Genomic DNA, 17,173 nt, shown 5'->3' with positions numbered 1-17,173 from the left:
GCTACTAATGCGAGTCAAGAGAATGAAGAACAGGCTGTACAAAGTCAAACTGAAAACGGGAAAACCAATCTGCTTACTATCAAAGACCGAAGACACAGCATGGTTATGGCACGCAAGGTTAGGCCACTTACACTTCGACGCTATTAAGGAAATGACTCGTAAGAACTTGGTACATGGAGTTCCACAAATAAGTCATGCTAGTCAAGTCTGTGACGCATGCTTATTAGGAAAGCATAGTAGGGCACCATTTCCAAATCAGGCAAAGTTCAGATCTTTAAAACCTCTGGACTTAGTCTATGGAGATTTGTGTGGTCCTATAACTCCACCAACACATGCTGGGAAGAAGTATATATTCTTACTTGTAGACGACTGTACTCGCTACATGTGGGCGTATTTACTAACTTCCAAGGATCAAGCATTCGAAACATTTAAGGAGTTCAAAGAAAAGGTGGAAAAGGAAGCGCAGACCAAGTTAAAGATGTTAAGGACGGATAGAGGAGGTGAATTCACATCGGCTGAATTCAACAAGTATTGCAAAAACAACGGCATAGCAAGACAGCTTACAGCACCATATTCCCCACAGCAAAATGGAGTAGTGGAAAGAAGAAACAGGACGATGCTGTCAACTACTCGCAGTATGCTAAAGGCCATGAAGATGCCACAGAACTTTTGGGGTGAAGCAATACGACACGCGATATACGTACTAAACAGGGTTCCGACAAAAGCCCTGGTGAACAAGACACCATATGAAGCACTGAAAGGAAGGAAGCCAAATTTAGAACACTTGAAGGTTTTTGGCTGCACTGCTTACGCTAAGGTACTACCACTTCAACAAAAGAAGTTAGATGATAGAAGTGCACCTATGGTTTACCTTGGAATAGAAGAAGGATCAAAGGCATACAGATTATATGATCCAGCAAAAAACAAGATATGTGTCAGTAGAGATGTAAAGTTCATGGAAGGCCAGCCATGGAACTGGAATAGTTATATGGAAACGGTAGATTCAGGGAATCCCGAATGGACAAACTTTGTCATTCAAGAAGACGACATGCCACCAGAATTAGAAGAAAATGAGCCAAGTAGTCCAGGCGGTAGCGGGCCACAACATGACGATTCAGGAGTAGACCAGACAGAAGAACAAGACTCCTATGTAACCCCGCCAGCACATTCGTACAATCAGAACTCAGCAGGAAGTTCAAGCAGTTTATCAAGTGGAGGTCCATCCACTTCTGAAAGTACAACAGAGAGTATTAGCGACACTCCAGTAAGACTAAAAAGTCTCGAAGACCTGTATGAAGAAACAGAAGAAATTCAACTAGATCCACATGAATTATTACTCACTGAAGAAGAACCAAGGAATTACAAGGAAGCATCTAGTGACAGAAAGTGGATTGAAGCAATGAAGGCTGAATTAGACTCAATAAACAAGAATAACACTTGGAATTTGACGGAGTTGCCAAGAGATCACAAAGCAATAGGTTTAAAGTGGGTATTCAAGACTAAGAAAGATGCAAACGGAAATATTGTCAGACACAAAGCAAGGCTAGTTGCAAAAGGATATGTTCAGCAACACGGAATAGACTTTGACGAAGTCTTTACACCAGTAGCACGTATGGAAACAGTACGACTAATGTTGGCTTTAGCAGCATATCAAGGTTGGGAGGTACATCATCTAGATGTGAAATCTGCATTCTTACACGGAGACCTCAAAGAGGAAGTATATGTATCACCACTAGAAGGTTTTATAAAGCCAGGAAATGAAGGAAAGGTTTACAGACTATCTAAAGCACTGTATGGATTGAGACAAGCACCAAGAGCTTGGAATACGAAGTTAGATCAAACCCTAAAGTCACTTAACTTCAAGAAGTGTACTTTAGAGAACGCAATCTATACAAGAACAAGGGAAGCCTCTACACTAATAGTTGGAGTCTACGTTGATGACTTGATAGTCACTGGAACATCAAAGAAGGAGATAGACATCTTCAAATCTCAGATGAAGAACAAATTTGATATGAGCGATCTAGGATTGCTAGCATACTATCTGGGAATCGAAGTAATTCAAGCAGGGGGTGAGATAGGCATCAAACAGACAGGATATATCAACAAGATACTCAAAGACGCCGATATGTTATCCTGCAATGACACAAGACACCCATGACTCCAGGAACTCAATTAACAAAGACTGAAGAAGGAGATCTAGTGGATGCAACACATTACAGAAGCCTGATAGGATCTCTCAGGTACTTATTGCATACAAGACCAGATCTATGTTACCCAGTCAGTCTACTTAGTAGATTCATGCAAGAACCAAAGGAGCAACACCTGAAGGCAGTAAAGCAAATACTACGTTACATCAAAGGAACTAAAGAGCATGGAATCATCTACAGAAGACAAGGAGGATGTAAGATCACAGGTTATAGCGATAGTAGTTTTGGAGTTAATACAGACAAAGGAAAAGGAACAACTGGTCTGGTATTTTACTTTGGAGAATCACCTATAACCTGGTGTACACAGAAGCAACAAACAGTGGCACTATCATCATGCGAATCAGAATTCATGGCAGCCACTGCAGCAGCATGTCAAGCACTATGGCTTAAAAGATTGTTAAGTGAAATCACAGGCTGGAAGGAAGAGAAGATAATACTAAGAGTAGATAATGTTTCAGCAATAGCACTCATGAGAAACCCAGTCTTTCACGGAAGAAGCAAGCACATTGACACACGATATCACTTCATAAGAGAATGCGTGGAAAACGAAGATATCACTGTGGAACACATAAGTGGAGAACTACAACGAGCAGATATACTAACAAAGGCACTAGCAAGGATCAAGTTTGCTACAATGAGGGAACTGCTCGGAATTCAAGACTTAAAGCAACTCATGGATGTTCGAGATTAAGGGGGTGAATGAAACCGGTTAATCTCTTAACATCATGTACATAGTTAGTTAGATAGATAATTAGAATTAATATTACATATGGCGGTTATGAAGTTGAAGGACCAAAGTTGACAACATGGAAGTTGGAAACTACCCTAATAACCGAAAAGGTGTGTCTCTACACACACCATTTCGAACCGGTACAAGGCAAGGAAGAAGAAGACGCGACGGTTGGAACGAGTGGACAATATTCGACGCACCTCTTTAAGATTCAATCATAGCCACATATCCAAGAGACGTGTCCTTTCACGAAGAGACGCAACTATTCACTCGTACCCGTAGAAAACTATAAATAGGGACTTGTAGATTCATTTGTAACACACTCTCAATTCGATTTGTAAACATTCATTTGATTATTACAAGTTATTGTTATTCAAGTTATTCACGCTCATTTAGAGATCAAGATCCAAGTTCGGGCCAACATGGCATTACCTATACTCGAGGAGAAAATATGTTGGTCGGTTACAGTGATAGTAGTCACAACATAAATCCGGACGATGGAAGAAGTACTACGGGACACGTGTTTTATTTTGGGTCTTCCCCAATTACTTGGTGTTCTCAAAAGCAAAGTACTGTTGCTTTATCATCGTGTGAGGCGGAGTATATGGCGGCTAGTGCAGCCGCGTGTCAGGCGGTTTGGCTAACAGAATTGATTAGTGAATTACTCGACAAGAAAATTCAAGCGGCGGTGTTACGTGTTGATAATACATCGGCGATAGCTCTCATAAGGAACCCGGTTTTCCATGGAAGAAGCAAACACATAAAATCCCGGTTTCACTACATTCGGGAATGTGTTGAGCGTGAAGATATCGTGGTCGAGCATGTTAGTGGCATAGATCAAAAGGCGGATATTTTGACGAAGGCTCTTGGGAAGATCAAGTTCAAGGAGATGACTGAAAAGCTTGGAGTCGAAGACTTGTCAGATACGAGTTCGAAATTCCGGGGGTGATTGTTGGAAATTTCGAATAAAAAGAGCTTTCTTTGCGTGCAAGGCGAGGAAACATGGAGTGGATAATTATAGAATATTTAAACGTGTTTAGGTTTAATTATTTAGTGATAATTATCATGTTCAATTTAATAGTTTATTAGCAATCCTAGTTATAGTCTAATAGGAGTGTTTAGATTATAAATACCATGCTTTGGGTATTAGTGATTGTAATTCAAGTTTTGAGTTAGTTTCTTGAATAATAATAATAAACGTTTGGGTGTTAGCCAAATACTTTGCAATTTCCGATTTCAATTTCCGTTCATACCGATTCGTCTTGAATTGAGTGTTCAATCACTTATAGATCAATGTTGGGTAATCAGGCTGCCACATATTGTTCTCCACATGCATAAGGATTTCCTCCTAACCACATTATATAATCAGTAACTCAATATTAAGATTAGATTATTATCATAATAATATCGAGGCGTTTACATATAGATGTTTAAGATACCTTATTAAGTCTCTTGAGGTCGCGGTAGCTCATCTCACGGTATCCTTCTGCTAGACGCTCGTCTATCGCTTCTCTAATCACAGCAGCAGCTACAGCTTTTGTTATATCGCGTATTCTGGAGACGCAAATGTCACATATTGTATCCCATAAGTGTCTTGTATATGAAATAAAGTCCGGTTCAAGGAGGCAATATTCATGGTTTATAGCTTATACCTTGATATTGGAGGGTATATAATTCCTTTATGAACCTCATCTTCAGTCATATATTCAGATAGACTGTAGGTTTGGCAAGAGAGTTAATGGTAATGTGACATTTATATATATATTTTTATAGAGTAAATTGCCAAAATCGTCCCTGAGGTTTGGGCATATTTGTCTGTTTCATACAAAATGACTTTTTTGTGCATTGCAACTTCACCTTTGTTTTTTTTTTTTTTTGCCATTTCAATCCTTGAGGTTGGCAATTTATTGCAACTTTTGTCCCTCGAAAAATGGCCCTCAGGGATGAAAATGGCAAGACTTCAAACTTTTTTGGATGAAAATGGCACCTCAGGGACAAAAGTCGCAAAGGTGACCAAACCTTAGGGACGAAAATGGCATTTTACTCTTTTTTATAACTTTAACTGGGTTAATGTTCATAAAGCTCGCGGCTCGTAGCTCGCTCGACTAATCTCGCTAAAAAAACTCGAATTGAAACGACCTGAGCCGAGTGGGCTCATTTTGTAATTGAGCCGAGCTCGGCTCGTTGGCTCATTCATCGGCTAGTTTAACTTCTATCTCCAGCTCAAGCCAAGCCGAGCTGCCTCGCTGAAATTCTTGAGCACGAGCTCGAGACCACCCTGGCTCGACTCGTAATGTCACTAAATCGCTATTGTACTTAGCCATTTGGCCAGTGCGGCGATCAACCGGTCACAATTATCAGATTAGCCCACATAACAAAGTATAGTCACTAATTCATGACAAAAAGTATACTTAACAAAACGGGCCAACGAGCTAAGTTGGTTGCTATATTGTGAAACGTTCCCTTACGAAAATTACCACTCGGATGCAGCCTGTAACATGCCGTCCGAGATTATTCTAGCACCAGACAGAAGGGTACCTAGACCAATGCTGCAGTTCAAGATTTAGTCAGATGAAGAGTAGTTAAAGCAAAAAAAAAAAAAAAAATTAAATCTTCAGTTTTCTGATTAGTGACGTGAGATATGAACCGTTCACCGACCCAGGAAAAAGATACATATTGTTTCCCTGATTACTGTAGCCGATCTCTCCACCTCCTGCGATCAAGTTTTCGTATTACAGCATGCAGAAATTATAAGCTCATTTTATTAAAATGGTAGAAGTAAAATTATAAAAAAAAAAGTTAGAAAACAGACCAAGATCTACATCCTTAAACGGGCTTCCACTTGCAAAAATAATGTTTTTACCGACAATAGAAAACGCTTCTTCAGGGGTGCATTCCGCTGTCATATGACAAAATTTTGAGACGTTAAAAGTTCGTATTACATGTCAACTTGGTCGAGCGTTATCAACCGTACCATTGGTTGTGGGATTCGACAGTGCAAATATTGCTGGTCTGGTTGAAGTTGAACCTCTAAATGCTTCTAATATCTACACAAAATTTTTAAAATAAAATTACAAATGGAGATTCCTAAACATGTTGTTTTTGACATACATGACCGCATAACGTGTTTTACTCAGTTAATTAATATAAGAATATACCTCTTTAGAAAACAAGCCGCCGACTGCAGACAACCCAAGGAGTACATCAGGCTTCACTTCCTGCACCTGATTACAATACGATAATATTCAATATCTGATCAAGAAAATGTGCGTAGAACGGAATAAAATGGTTTCGGTGTGTGTATCACACACCACTTCTAATAGCGTTGCTCCTTCTTTGAGTCCCCACCGTGTAATTTCCTTGGTCTTCCGTGCAAAAGGCTTGATATCATCGCTAACATTTGTACGCTCTTCTGTGATTAGACCCTGATTCATTCTCACAAAACAACATATGTAACTGCTAATAAGCGTTAAGGGGTCGACTTGGCGTAGAACAATTTTTTAGTACATGTGAGGTTCACCAGCAAGCATTTTTTTCGTTCTTTTCTTATGAATCTTTGTAAATAATATGTGTTACATATAAGTTCAACCTGCTTAATCCACTGACCCCCTTCCCTGTTTATTTAATTATTTAGCTGAACCCGTTTGACCCATTAGAGATAAAAACATAACCAGTATTGATGTATTTCTATATAGCTAAATTAAGCAAAAAATGAAGGGTCAATATCATTAAAAAACGACATACTTACTTGTTTTGCACGAAAAGTCCCCCAACCCAATTTTGGTATATTAAAGTCCCATGGCATGTTTAAAGTACACGTACTTGTGAACAAAAAAAATAAGAAATTAAAGCGACGTTTTACCCCTTAAACGGGTCAGTATTTGATGAACGCAGCATACAACTCTCCGTTGTACTGAAGTGATGTTCCAAGTGTTCAAAAATACTTACGTGGATATTTTCTTTTATTATATAAGACGATATGAATTTGTGTTTAAAGCGACTAAAATTAATTAAATGATGGTCCGTGTCACCAAAAGAGTCTACATGGCATCCACGTCAACAAAAGGTTGCCTACATAGCCTCCAAATAGGCGATGATTGTGCTAGCAATGGAAATGTATTGTCGATTTCATAAATACATGTATTTAAACAAGTTGAAGGACTTTAATATACGAAAATTGGGTTGGAGGACTTTTTCATGCAAATGAAAACGCATGACGGATTTTATGGTATTAACTATTAACCCAATCTTTAAAGCAATGAATATATACATACATTAACATCAACTACCCAGAACTGACTCCTTGCACTCTTGAAAGCATGTTTATTATTTCCCAATATTCTAGCCATAGTTCTTCTGGCAGCCTTTAGAACCCCAACTCCTTCGCTGCACTTGAAAAATATTAGGGCCACATAATAAAAAATAATAAAAATATAATCAACATGTAGTCAGTGGCGAAGCTTGAAATTTCCGACCGAGGGATCAAAAACGTATATACCCAAAAATTTCTATACAAAAACTACATACTCTCCACTACTGAGTGAAAAGTTCGGGGGTCGGCCGCCCCCTCCCGCCCCCACTATGCTACGCCCTTGCATGTAGTGACTATAATATTAAAAACCAAATAAGACGATTCATATATCATACCTTCCAGCACCAGCAACAACAATATTTTGCTTTGGGAAATCAATCATCATCTTATCTTGTGCTCTTACCGCTCCTAGAAGACCAGCAACTGCGACTCCTGCCGTTCCCTAAACATTAATAAATGATGATACTATTATTAAATTAGTATAATAATAACGTTATAATAGTAATAATAATAATAATAATAATAATAATACTTCATGGAAAATCATCTCCAGCTTGATAAGGTGCTAAGTGCTCACTTGGACATCATCATTGAACATTCTGTAAGTATTTCTGTAGCGATTCAGTAACGTCGAGGCCCACTTGGCTTGAAAATCTTCAAACTAAAATAAAATCACACGCCATAAAACAGTTAATGCGAAACCAATTAATTGTTATCAGATCATGGCTTCTAGAACTGGAATCAATACCTGCACTATTACGTGGGGCCAACGATTGAATACAGCCTCCATAAATTCATCAATGATGGAAACATACTCCTCACCTTCAAGACGGTGTTCTTGCAATCCAAGATCTGGATTAATTCATTTATGACACGAGTTAAAAAAATGTTATATAAGTTCTAGAATATGGTAGTATAATGCATCAGTGAGTAGTTTATGAGTGAAGAGAACCTTACACCGGGGGTCTTTAAGAAGGGTCTCGTTATTGGTTCCAACGTCAATCATGATCGGAAGCACCTATTAAAAGATGTATAAGTTGGTGACAAAAAAAAAAAAAAAAAATAGGGACGGATAATGTAAAAATATTACTCTTTGAGGATTTATTCCAGCCGCGGCAACGTATAAATCTAACTTTCCTATTGCAATGCCGATCCCCTGAACTCCAAGATCGCCAAGACCCATTATTCGGCTTCCATCAGTGACAACAATCATATCAACCTATCAAACAAGATGTATTAGTTAGTATGAAATATAATTAATGTAAATAAAACGATTAAATGTTATTACGTCATTTAAAACTAACAGACCTGATCAGAAGGCCAGTTATAAACCATTGACATCATTTCTCCACGATCAGCGGCGCTGAAATACATCCCCCTTGGTCTTCTAAATAATCCACTGTATTTCTGGCAAACACGCGCTACGGTTGGAGTGTACACTATTGGGGCGTATTCCGTTATTTGGTTAATAAGAATCTGTCACAGCATAAGTATAATGTTATTGGTCAATATTTGATAAGATTTTGACTTATAAAAACCATATAAGTAATAATTATATTTAGCATTTTAAAACATAAGTTTTCTCTAAGGTTCCTTTCGAAACGCCTTTTCCATACGACAATGGGAACATCATGCTAAAGTACAACTTGCATCTAAAAACTTGACTTTTTTTCATTAATTAATTGTGTATGATATATTATGTGTTTGATATGATGGTGAAGTATGTAAACTTCCTTAAAGAATATTTTACAAGAGGGATTACTAACCTTATAATACATAGTTTCATTTCTATCATGTAGCCTGTTTAGTATTCGCCATTTGGCCAGAGAGGCCGTATCTCCGTCCCTAGCATTCATCTCAATCTTCTTCAGGTCTGTTTCTGTAACGTTAACAATATTTTTTAAGGAATCAGGTCAGTATATTTGATGACTTTTAGTACAACAACAATGGCGGTAGATGGTTATTAACCACCTCATATCATGATGTTTTTAGATAAACAATTAAAACATGCCAAAATACCAAGGCATTAAACAAATGTCTTTTTCAGGCTTCAAATGTCAGTATAAGCCTAATCCATCATTTTTTCGTTTTTTTTTTAAGTTCGGAATTGTTTGACCCGTATCTTCTCCCTATCTGAGTGGAACTATAATTTTGCGTAAATTTCACGAAAAAGTCCCTCAACATGTATGTAAAAGTCCGTGTACATGTAAAAAAGAACAAGAAAAAGCCCATCAACCCAATATTAAAGTCTCTCCACTTGTCTAAAATGCACGTACTTGTGAAAAAATTATTTAAAATTATAACACGTTACTTGTTACATGTTAAATTGGTCAAAAATTGATGAGGCGGCAATCAACTTATTAACTTATACTCTTATTTTACAAATTTAAAGGGCAACGAGTTATTATTTCGATGACTTTTTTTCACAAACACATGCATTCTAGACAAGTGTAGAGACTTTAATAAAGCAAAACTGGGTTGAGTGACTCTTTTCCTTTTTATTAGCATGTGCAAGGACTTTTATTTTTCATGAAAAACGACAAATGTGTTGTTTTTTATTATACTAAGTATTAACCCGAACAACAATAAATGAAGATATTAACTTACTAAATCGATCAATTTGTTGTTCGACGGTTTGAACATTTGTAGGTAAAAGTCCACGCAGCTCAAGCCGATCTCGCTCAGTCATTGAGAATGCTGTCCCCTATTAACCAAAGTTCCTATTTTATTATTGCAAAAAATGTAACGTTTCATACGAATCATTCCGAACGAAAATAACCTCAAATATGTACCTTATTGTACCATGGATTGTGAATAATATCGACACCTTTTTTATGAATAATGGTGGGTCTATGACATTCGATTGTAAATGATCGTGAAATTCTGTAGTGTACATCTCTGATCAGATTCGACGAGAGCCGAACTTGTCTAGAGAAATTCGACATTTATTGCTTCTGATCAGAAAACAAAAACAAATGATGTGATTTACAAAATGTTGTTACACTCCAAATGTGCCATAGGTGATGAAAAAGGGGGAAACAATCTACTTTGAAGTTGCTATTTTTGGTAGTTAATTCGGTTATAGTGCCAACAATTTCGCTCGTGAAATTCGTATAAGCATCCTGTGGTTATGCTTAATTACATAAATTATACCTAAGTTTTGGTGATTATCAATTTTCCCCTTGTTTTATATTTAGTTGTAGTTTTAGGTTTTATGATTAGCAAATGCGATACATTCCTTTTTAAGTTATTGAGTAAAACAATAGTTGTGATGAGTAGTGATGTTAGCTACATCACATAGACTATCTTCAACGTGGCCGCTTGTTTCGACGTGGCATGATGAGTTTGATGAAAGAGATGACTCTTCACGCGTGGCTAAGGGCACGCTCGTAAATGAGAGAAATTGTGATTGTGAGAGGGAGAGATGGGCCATGGCTTCAGCGTCCGTTGCACAGGAAGGGGAGGATGGACGGACAAGCAGAGTTGTTAGTGGGTCCAGAGGATGGGGTCTCACCCGTTGGAGGAGGGTTAACTTCTAGTGAATTGGGGATATGCCCCTCTCCAATTTTTAGTCGGTTAAGATCCTCTGAGATGGGGACGTGCCCTTCCCAAATTCGTAGTTTATTAAAAACAAAATTAAAGGTCCAATTCCATTCTTCGATTATCCATGTAGCATGTTCATCAGCTGGAGGAGGGTTTGCCACTGAAGGAGGTTGAAGGTATACAATTTCACCGGTTTACCTCCCAATTTTTAGATATTCAAATGAAATCTTTGAAGTGAAAACGGAAAGATACAGGGTTTGAAGGTGGAAGACAAAGTTATTTATAGGCATTTGAAAATAGTCGTTAAAATATCAACGCTCACAGTCGTTAGAATATTTAACTATATATTTTGTTATAAACATAAACGGAAAAAAATAAGTTTTGACCAATTAAATACCTTTTTTAAATCAAATATTGAAGATGATTAAATTAGACATAGAAAATAAAACAACGCAATTATTAAAAAAAAGGTATAATTAAATACTAATCATCAACTTCGGAATCATTAAAGTCGGAATCGGAACGTGCAACTAGCTGCCAACCGGGATGATTTCTTAGTATTTGCCAGGACGACATGTGCGTAAATCTTCAATCATAGAGCGTTTGGTACTCACGAAGGGCCTCCTCAATCGCTTTCGTCTCATTCCCCTATCATCGCGATCCATCACGACTTTGAAGAATTGGTTAAGTTTGGCAACCATTATTTAGGGCCGGCAATTTTACACGAATACACGAATACACGACACGAACCTACACGAAGTTAACAGGTATCGTGTATGGCCTTAACAGGTATCGTGTACCAAACAGGTAGACACGATATTACCTGTTAATTTTCGTGTATAAACAGTGTTTACCTGTTAATACCCGTTAGTACACGATAAGAAATTAAATTAAATAAAACTCATCAGCCATGTGCGTGTGGGTTCCTTAATTCCTTTATATTTGCATTCCTCATTTAATTAAAAAAAATAAAACCGTAAACTCCCTCTGTAACTCTCAGATAGCATGTCGTGTTCGTGTTTTTGTTCATGTTAACAGGTATTAACAGGTAATTTTCGTGTATAACAGTCGAATAGTCATGTTAACAGGTATTAACAGGTAATTTTCGTGTATATCGTGTCGTGTTCGTGTTCGTGTTTGAAAAAAAGGACACGATAAGTTATCGTGTCGTGTTCGTGTATCGGATTTTGTGTATCGTGTCTTATCGTGTCGTGTCTTATCGTGTACGGGTATACACGATATGCTAGCCCTACCATTATTCTCAAATCCATCCACTTCGAAAAAAATTTGGTCTCGCCGGCGATTAGTTTCACCTAAACGTTTACAAAATGCATCAAATAGTGCATTACAAAACTATTGTAACAACTCTCACTAAAATCCATACTTATTATGTTAATTGTCTAATAAGGAAACCCTAATTGAGAAACCCAAGTAATTCTGCATAAACCCTAAAATTTTCAGAACAAACAGAATCAGGATCAGGGCCCCTAAAACTCAGGGGGGGTAAACCCTAATTGATAATTATCCTCCGAATTCATTGTCTAAATAGAATTTTCGTCGTACGTCAACTCAGCAGGGCTACCCAGGTGACAAGCCAACCCTAGACTAGGGGGACTTGCCCCGCGACACGCGACAAATGTCGTGGATTCTTCCGCGACACGCGGGAGGTACCAAATTCGGGTATAAATAGGGGGGCCTGGGACTGGATCAGATTGTAACGCCCTGCGTTTTCATAATTTCCCTATTTAGAAACCATTGCTTGAAATTCTATTTTTGGAAACCTTGTATTCTTGTGGTCGTTCCTTTCTTTGTAATCATTATCAAATCGAGACTTGGATCATTAATGAAGCTTGTATTTTGTTACATTTATGTTATACGCATTCTATGTATGCTCGTATGTTCGACTTCGTGAATCAATCGATGTTTAATCGTTATCCTTGGAAACTATGTGTGAAACTTGTAATTAAACTAAACTTATGCATTGAACGTATTTTGAACGAGAATGACACTTGATTTGATACTTATACGCTTGATTATACTTGGTTTATACTCCTCATACTTAATCATGTCTTAAACTATGCCTTTGTGGCAAATACGGCCCTTAAATTACCTTAAAAGCATCAAATACACAACTCCAGGGGCCAAATTGTAAATTTTGAAACTTATTCCAGATAAACAAGCCCGCGCGGCCCGCGTGGACTTACCCTGAAACCTCAAGCGGGCCGCCTGGACCTCATATCTGCAGAAAATGTGGACAGTCGCGACCAGCTTCAATTTTGGGCGGGATTTCCTTGTTTAAACCGAGTTTTGGCACTTGTAAACCCCTCTAATCAACCCTAATCACTTCCCTATAAGTACCCAAGGGCCTCCAAGCACTTGGACACTTTCATCTCTCTCTAATCTCACCAAAACACTCTCAAATTCAAGCAAGAATCTGCATTTTCGGACAGATTCATACTCTTGCACAAAACTTGGCATAACTTGCTCATTTCTTGATGAAATCACTTGATTCTTCTTCCTACTTGCTTGGTTAATCATGGAGTTTGATTCCTTGACTTCTCCTTGGAGAAATCAGACCTGGAATTGCTCTGAAATTGACCATAAACTTTCTGTTTTGTTACATACTTGTTTAAACTTCATCCAACTTGTGTTTAACACATCTCATACCAATGTCCTAATGCTTACAACCTCTCTTATGGTTGGTTAGGCTTAAAAACATGGTTGAGACACTTAAATCAGAGGATTAAACCTCATAAACTTTCTGTTTTGTTAGGGTATTTAACCCACAAGTTATGTCAAGCTTAGACCTAGATGAATGAGTGATTATAGAACAACTTGGGTTGTTCCAACATAAAATCCTCACATGATTTGATGATTTCCTTTAGTTTAGGTTATTTACATACTTGTATTAACCCTAGTTCGTGACCCTCCTTGGTTGTCTTTACATCAAGTGAAGTGGTGAACATTCAAGGGGTCTCTAAACGGAAGCATGTTCTTCCTACCCCATACATGACATTCATGAATGACTCGAGGTGCCTAAACGAAGATCTAAATCTTCTACCTCCTACTTGAAATATTGAACTTAATAATATGTAATACTTAAATATATATATACACACATTCGAACCTTTAATATTAAACTCGTGTTTATATGTTAAAGTAGTAGAATGACATCTAAGACTTAACACTCCAAGTATGATTCTAATGGGCTTACTACCCATGAAATACAATATAACCCTAGTGGTTACGTAGTGTCATATAAGAGTATAAGTCAAGGATGATTATTTTGATATCCTACTTTATGATATGTTAAACTCCAAATTATAATCTTCCGTTATACGCCAAACTCACACACCTACGTTTCCTTGTGTAGAAGGACTAGGTGCTCCAACTTAATCCATCCACCGAACTCGCTCGCGGGATTTCAAGTAGGAAAGCTTGCAACCATCGTGAGTATACTCGAACCCATTTTACTTTTAAACACTTTGGGTGCAACATGTATTCTATATTAAACGCACGTGACACTTGAAACTTATTTGAAACATGCTCTATCCTTTTAAACATGAAACTTGTGATACTTGAGACTATTTTGTGCTATGTGAACGTTTAATCCTTGTGTGTAGTTCCGCCTTAACAATGGTAGCGCTATAGGGGTAATGCACCTCCCCGTTAGTCTTTGGGGTATTGTTAGGAGGAGACATATTAATCTCCTGTGAAACTTTGGGTTAGGTACTTTAACGCATATGAAACTTGGGCTATCACTTGGACTGCGTAAACTAGCATGGTTGAAACTATTTTATTATGTTCATGTTGGATATGAGTTTTTATTCTATTATGCTATGTAAACAAACTTGTATAATCGCTCTTTGCTTTTGCATTGAAACTCTATTTTAATACATGTTGCAGGTTGATTATTGAAGTATGGATGATTGATGAAACAAGTTTAGGGTGGACTAGATACACACCTAAATTTATCTATCTTTTTTGTTATGTTATTTGTTGGAACAATGTTGTTATTTCTTTTTGAATTTGTATGACATTTAGTTTTGAAATGAAATTTGAAATTAATTAAATATTGTCACATAGTGTTATGACGTCTCTAGCAATCTTCACACACTTCGTCTCATCCCGATGTTTCCGCCATCGGTTGGGGTGTGACACAGATTGCTTGTTTCGACATTAAAACTCACTTCATGCACTTCGTTATACACTGTTTACTACAAAACACACACCGCATGAAACGCTGCCGCAACAAACAGGGTAATAACTCGATCGCTATTACGATACAACGTCCGATCGATTGAAACTATCCAACGAATGTTTAAGTGCTGCTCAAATTGGGTTTATACTTTGTCATTCGTCGTGATTCCGACAGGATGTTTGAGTGTTGCCCGAACTCGGGCTATACTCTGTCATTCGTTGTGAATTCGCTGGATGTTTAAGTATCGCACTTTGTCGATCGTTGTGAGGGTTTAATCTCGTGAATGGTCGTAACTGCTGTATTAGTTACTAACCCAGTTTGTATGCATTGTTATTTAAATTAGGTTAAACAAGGCTAATCAGTAGGCTTATACATTGCTCGTTAAATCTGCAATGTGAGTCATTCTCTTTTTATCAGCTGTTTTACAATACTCCAAATTATTTTCCAAAGTTATAATTACAGGGATTAAGTCTTTGTAATCACCAAATTACAGCCGGTATGTGTGGTATTGTGCACATTACTACTGTTTTTATCATTTTAGGTGAGCGTGCCTAAATTATGATATACATTATTAGGTAGTTGGACCTAAATAGTGATATACGTCACTTTTGGGTGAACGGACCCAACAGTGATATGACCACAGTCACAGATCCGGTCGAGTGACAAATACTGTGGGTAGTTGGTTGATATGGAAACATTGTAATCGCTCTTAATACTGTAAATTATAACAAATATGTTTTTGTGCAAATTGAATGAACTCACTCAGTATTTCCCCGCTGACAAAACCTTTTTCAAACATGTTTCAGGTGATCTGTTGTGATCCAAGAAAAGTGCTGTGAAGCACTACAAGCTTAGAGAAGTGGCTCAATATAAAAGAAACATGTTTTGAGAAATAAAGATTTCCCAGTGAAATCATGTTAATGTAAATTAACAGGGTTTATCCCTAAAGTATGTATTAAAGTAAACGGGCATTTTTAGTATTAAAAGATCCTGTATTAAAGACTTCCGTTGTCGTCTAAAGTAAATACCACGGGATTTCCTGTCCCACGGCTCTGGACCGGGTCAAACCGGGGCCGAGGGCCGTGACAACTATACGCTTCCGCACGGTACACCATCGGCCACATTCACTCAAGCCATAACCAAGGTTATTTCTTCGTCTTGGGTCCAAACTCTTCTTGCAATTTGAGATATCGATAATTTTTTGTGAGAAAAATTTGAGAATGGTTTGTTTAAAAATGTACAAGTGTTGTGTGTGTAAATTGATTTTTTTTCTTATTAATGGTATAGTGACCGTCGGCACGAAAATCGGGATCCCCGGAGTGTTGTGTAGCTCACGCTTCCCACCTATAAGACATGGGTAACATCCTGTGGGTCGGTGTTTAACGCCAAGTTAATAGCTAGCCACGTCAAGATGATGTTACCCTATCACACTTAGGGGCTGTTTGGTAGCCTCTGAATGATCATTAAGAGGCTATCTCTTAATGGAACCATCAAGAATTTTACCAATGAGAAGGTAGAAGAATGTGACATGTAATGATTTACTATTCAGATGTTACATCTTAACCATTCAGACTTGAGGTTACCTCTTATTCATTCAGAGGTTTTAAACCATTAAGAGGTAGCATCTGAATGATCATTAAGAGGCTAACAAACAGCCTCTTAGTCTAACGCATAACCTAAAGAAGTTAATTATTAGAAACAACATATAATTTGGTGGCTCAATTAGATCGACTGATTCTTATAGTATAGTTTAACTGTTGCTACATGAACTAAAATTTCATATTATTTTATTACTCAAAATCATAACCATGACTTTGTATAATACATCTACGTAAACTAGACTTTCTAAAACGAATTAATAAAAAAAAAATATTAAATGACGGGTTCAGTTCATATGATTAGTTCCAACTCCAAGCATGAAACTGTCAGCTGAATCATAAAAACCGACAAACGTAGAAAACCAACAATAAACAAATAAATCCGTTGAAGTAGCCAACTTTCTACTACAACTGTAACAATTGAATCCTTCTCTACCATTTCACACCTATGGATAACAAACAAACAGTAGAAGTCAATGTTCTATTTTTTGTCACAACACATCAAGAAAAAGTTAGTGCAGGACCATTGCACCTTGTCCCCACCATCACCCTCCAGCTTTATATATTCTATATCAATCTATC

The 17,173-nt window shown here is 37.5% G+C and overlaps 2 protein-coding genes across 2 annotated transcripts; one reads left to right on the top strand and one right to left on the bottom strand.

Annotated features, from left to right (window-relative positions):
* The first annotated feature begins 2,154 nt into the window (after positions 1–2,154).
* On the top strand, positions 2,155–2,898 carry LOC118479494 (secreted RxLR effector protein 161-like). The gene has a single exon (XM_035974041.1). The coding sequence runs from the start codon at positions 2,155–2,157 to the stop codon at positions 2,896–2,898; it is 744 nt and encodes a 247-aa protein (XP_035829934.1).
* Positions 2,899–4,216: 1,318 nt separating this feature from the next.
* LOC110864621 (NAD-dependent malic enzyme 62 kDa isoform, mitochondrial) lies at positions 4,217–10,194 on the bottom strand. Its single transcript, XM_022113731.2, has 19 exons — positions 10,042–10,194; positions 9,857–9,953; positions 9,016–9,128; positions 8,558–8,725; positions 8,340–8,468; positions 8,207–8,267; positions 7,998–8,101; positions 7,827–7,910; positions 7,585–7,691; positions 7,212–7,323; positions 6,249–6,362; positions 6,096–6,161; positions 5,912–5,984; positions 5,750–5,836; positions 5,596–5,650; positions 5,415–5,486; positions 4,590–4,652; positions 4,377–4,491; positions 4,217–4,285 (listed from the first exon to the last, which is right to left on the bottom strand). The coding sequence occupies exons 1-19, from the start codon at positions 10,192–10,194 to the stop codon at positions 4,217–4,219; spliced, it is 1,842 nt and encodes a 613-aa protein (XP_021969423.1).
* Positions 10,195–17,173: the final 6,979 nt, after the last annotated feature.

The sequence above is a fragment of the Helianthus annuus genome, chromosome 6 (genome assembly GCF_002127325.2).
Source record: "Helianthus annuus cultivar XRQ/B chromosome 6, HanXRQr2.0-SUNRISE, whole genome shotgun sequence".
NCBI classification, from domain to species: Eukaryota; Viridiplantae; Streptophyta; class Magnoliopsida; order Asterales; family Asteraceae; genus Helianthus; species Helianthus annuus.
The sequence above is the reverse complement of the archived record's forward strand: the minus strand, read 5'-3'. Positions and strand labels throughout refer to the sequence as shown.

What these genes read in the sequence shown, in the direction of transcription:
- LOC118479494 (XM_035974041.1), top strand. Translation starts at nt 2,155, where the DNA reads ATGACTCCAGGAACTCAATTAACAAAGACTGAAGAAGGAGATCTAGTG.
- LOC110864621 (XM_022113731.2), bottom strand. Translation starts at nt 10,194, where the DNA reads ATGTCGAATTTCTCTAGACAAGTTCGGCTCTCGTCGAATCTGATCAGA. An exon ending in ATGAAACTATGTATTATAAG is followed by an intron (nt 8,726 to 9,015) that starts GTTAGTAATCCC and finishes ATGCTGTGACAG; the next exon opens with ATTCTTATTAACCAAATAAC. An exon ending in GTTGTTGCTGGTGCTGGAAG is followed by an intron (nt 7,324 to 7,584) that starts GTATGATATATG and finishes TTTCAAGTGCAG; the next exon opens with CGAAGGAGTTGGGGTTCTAA.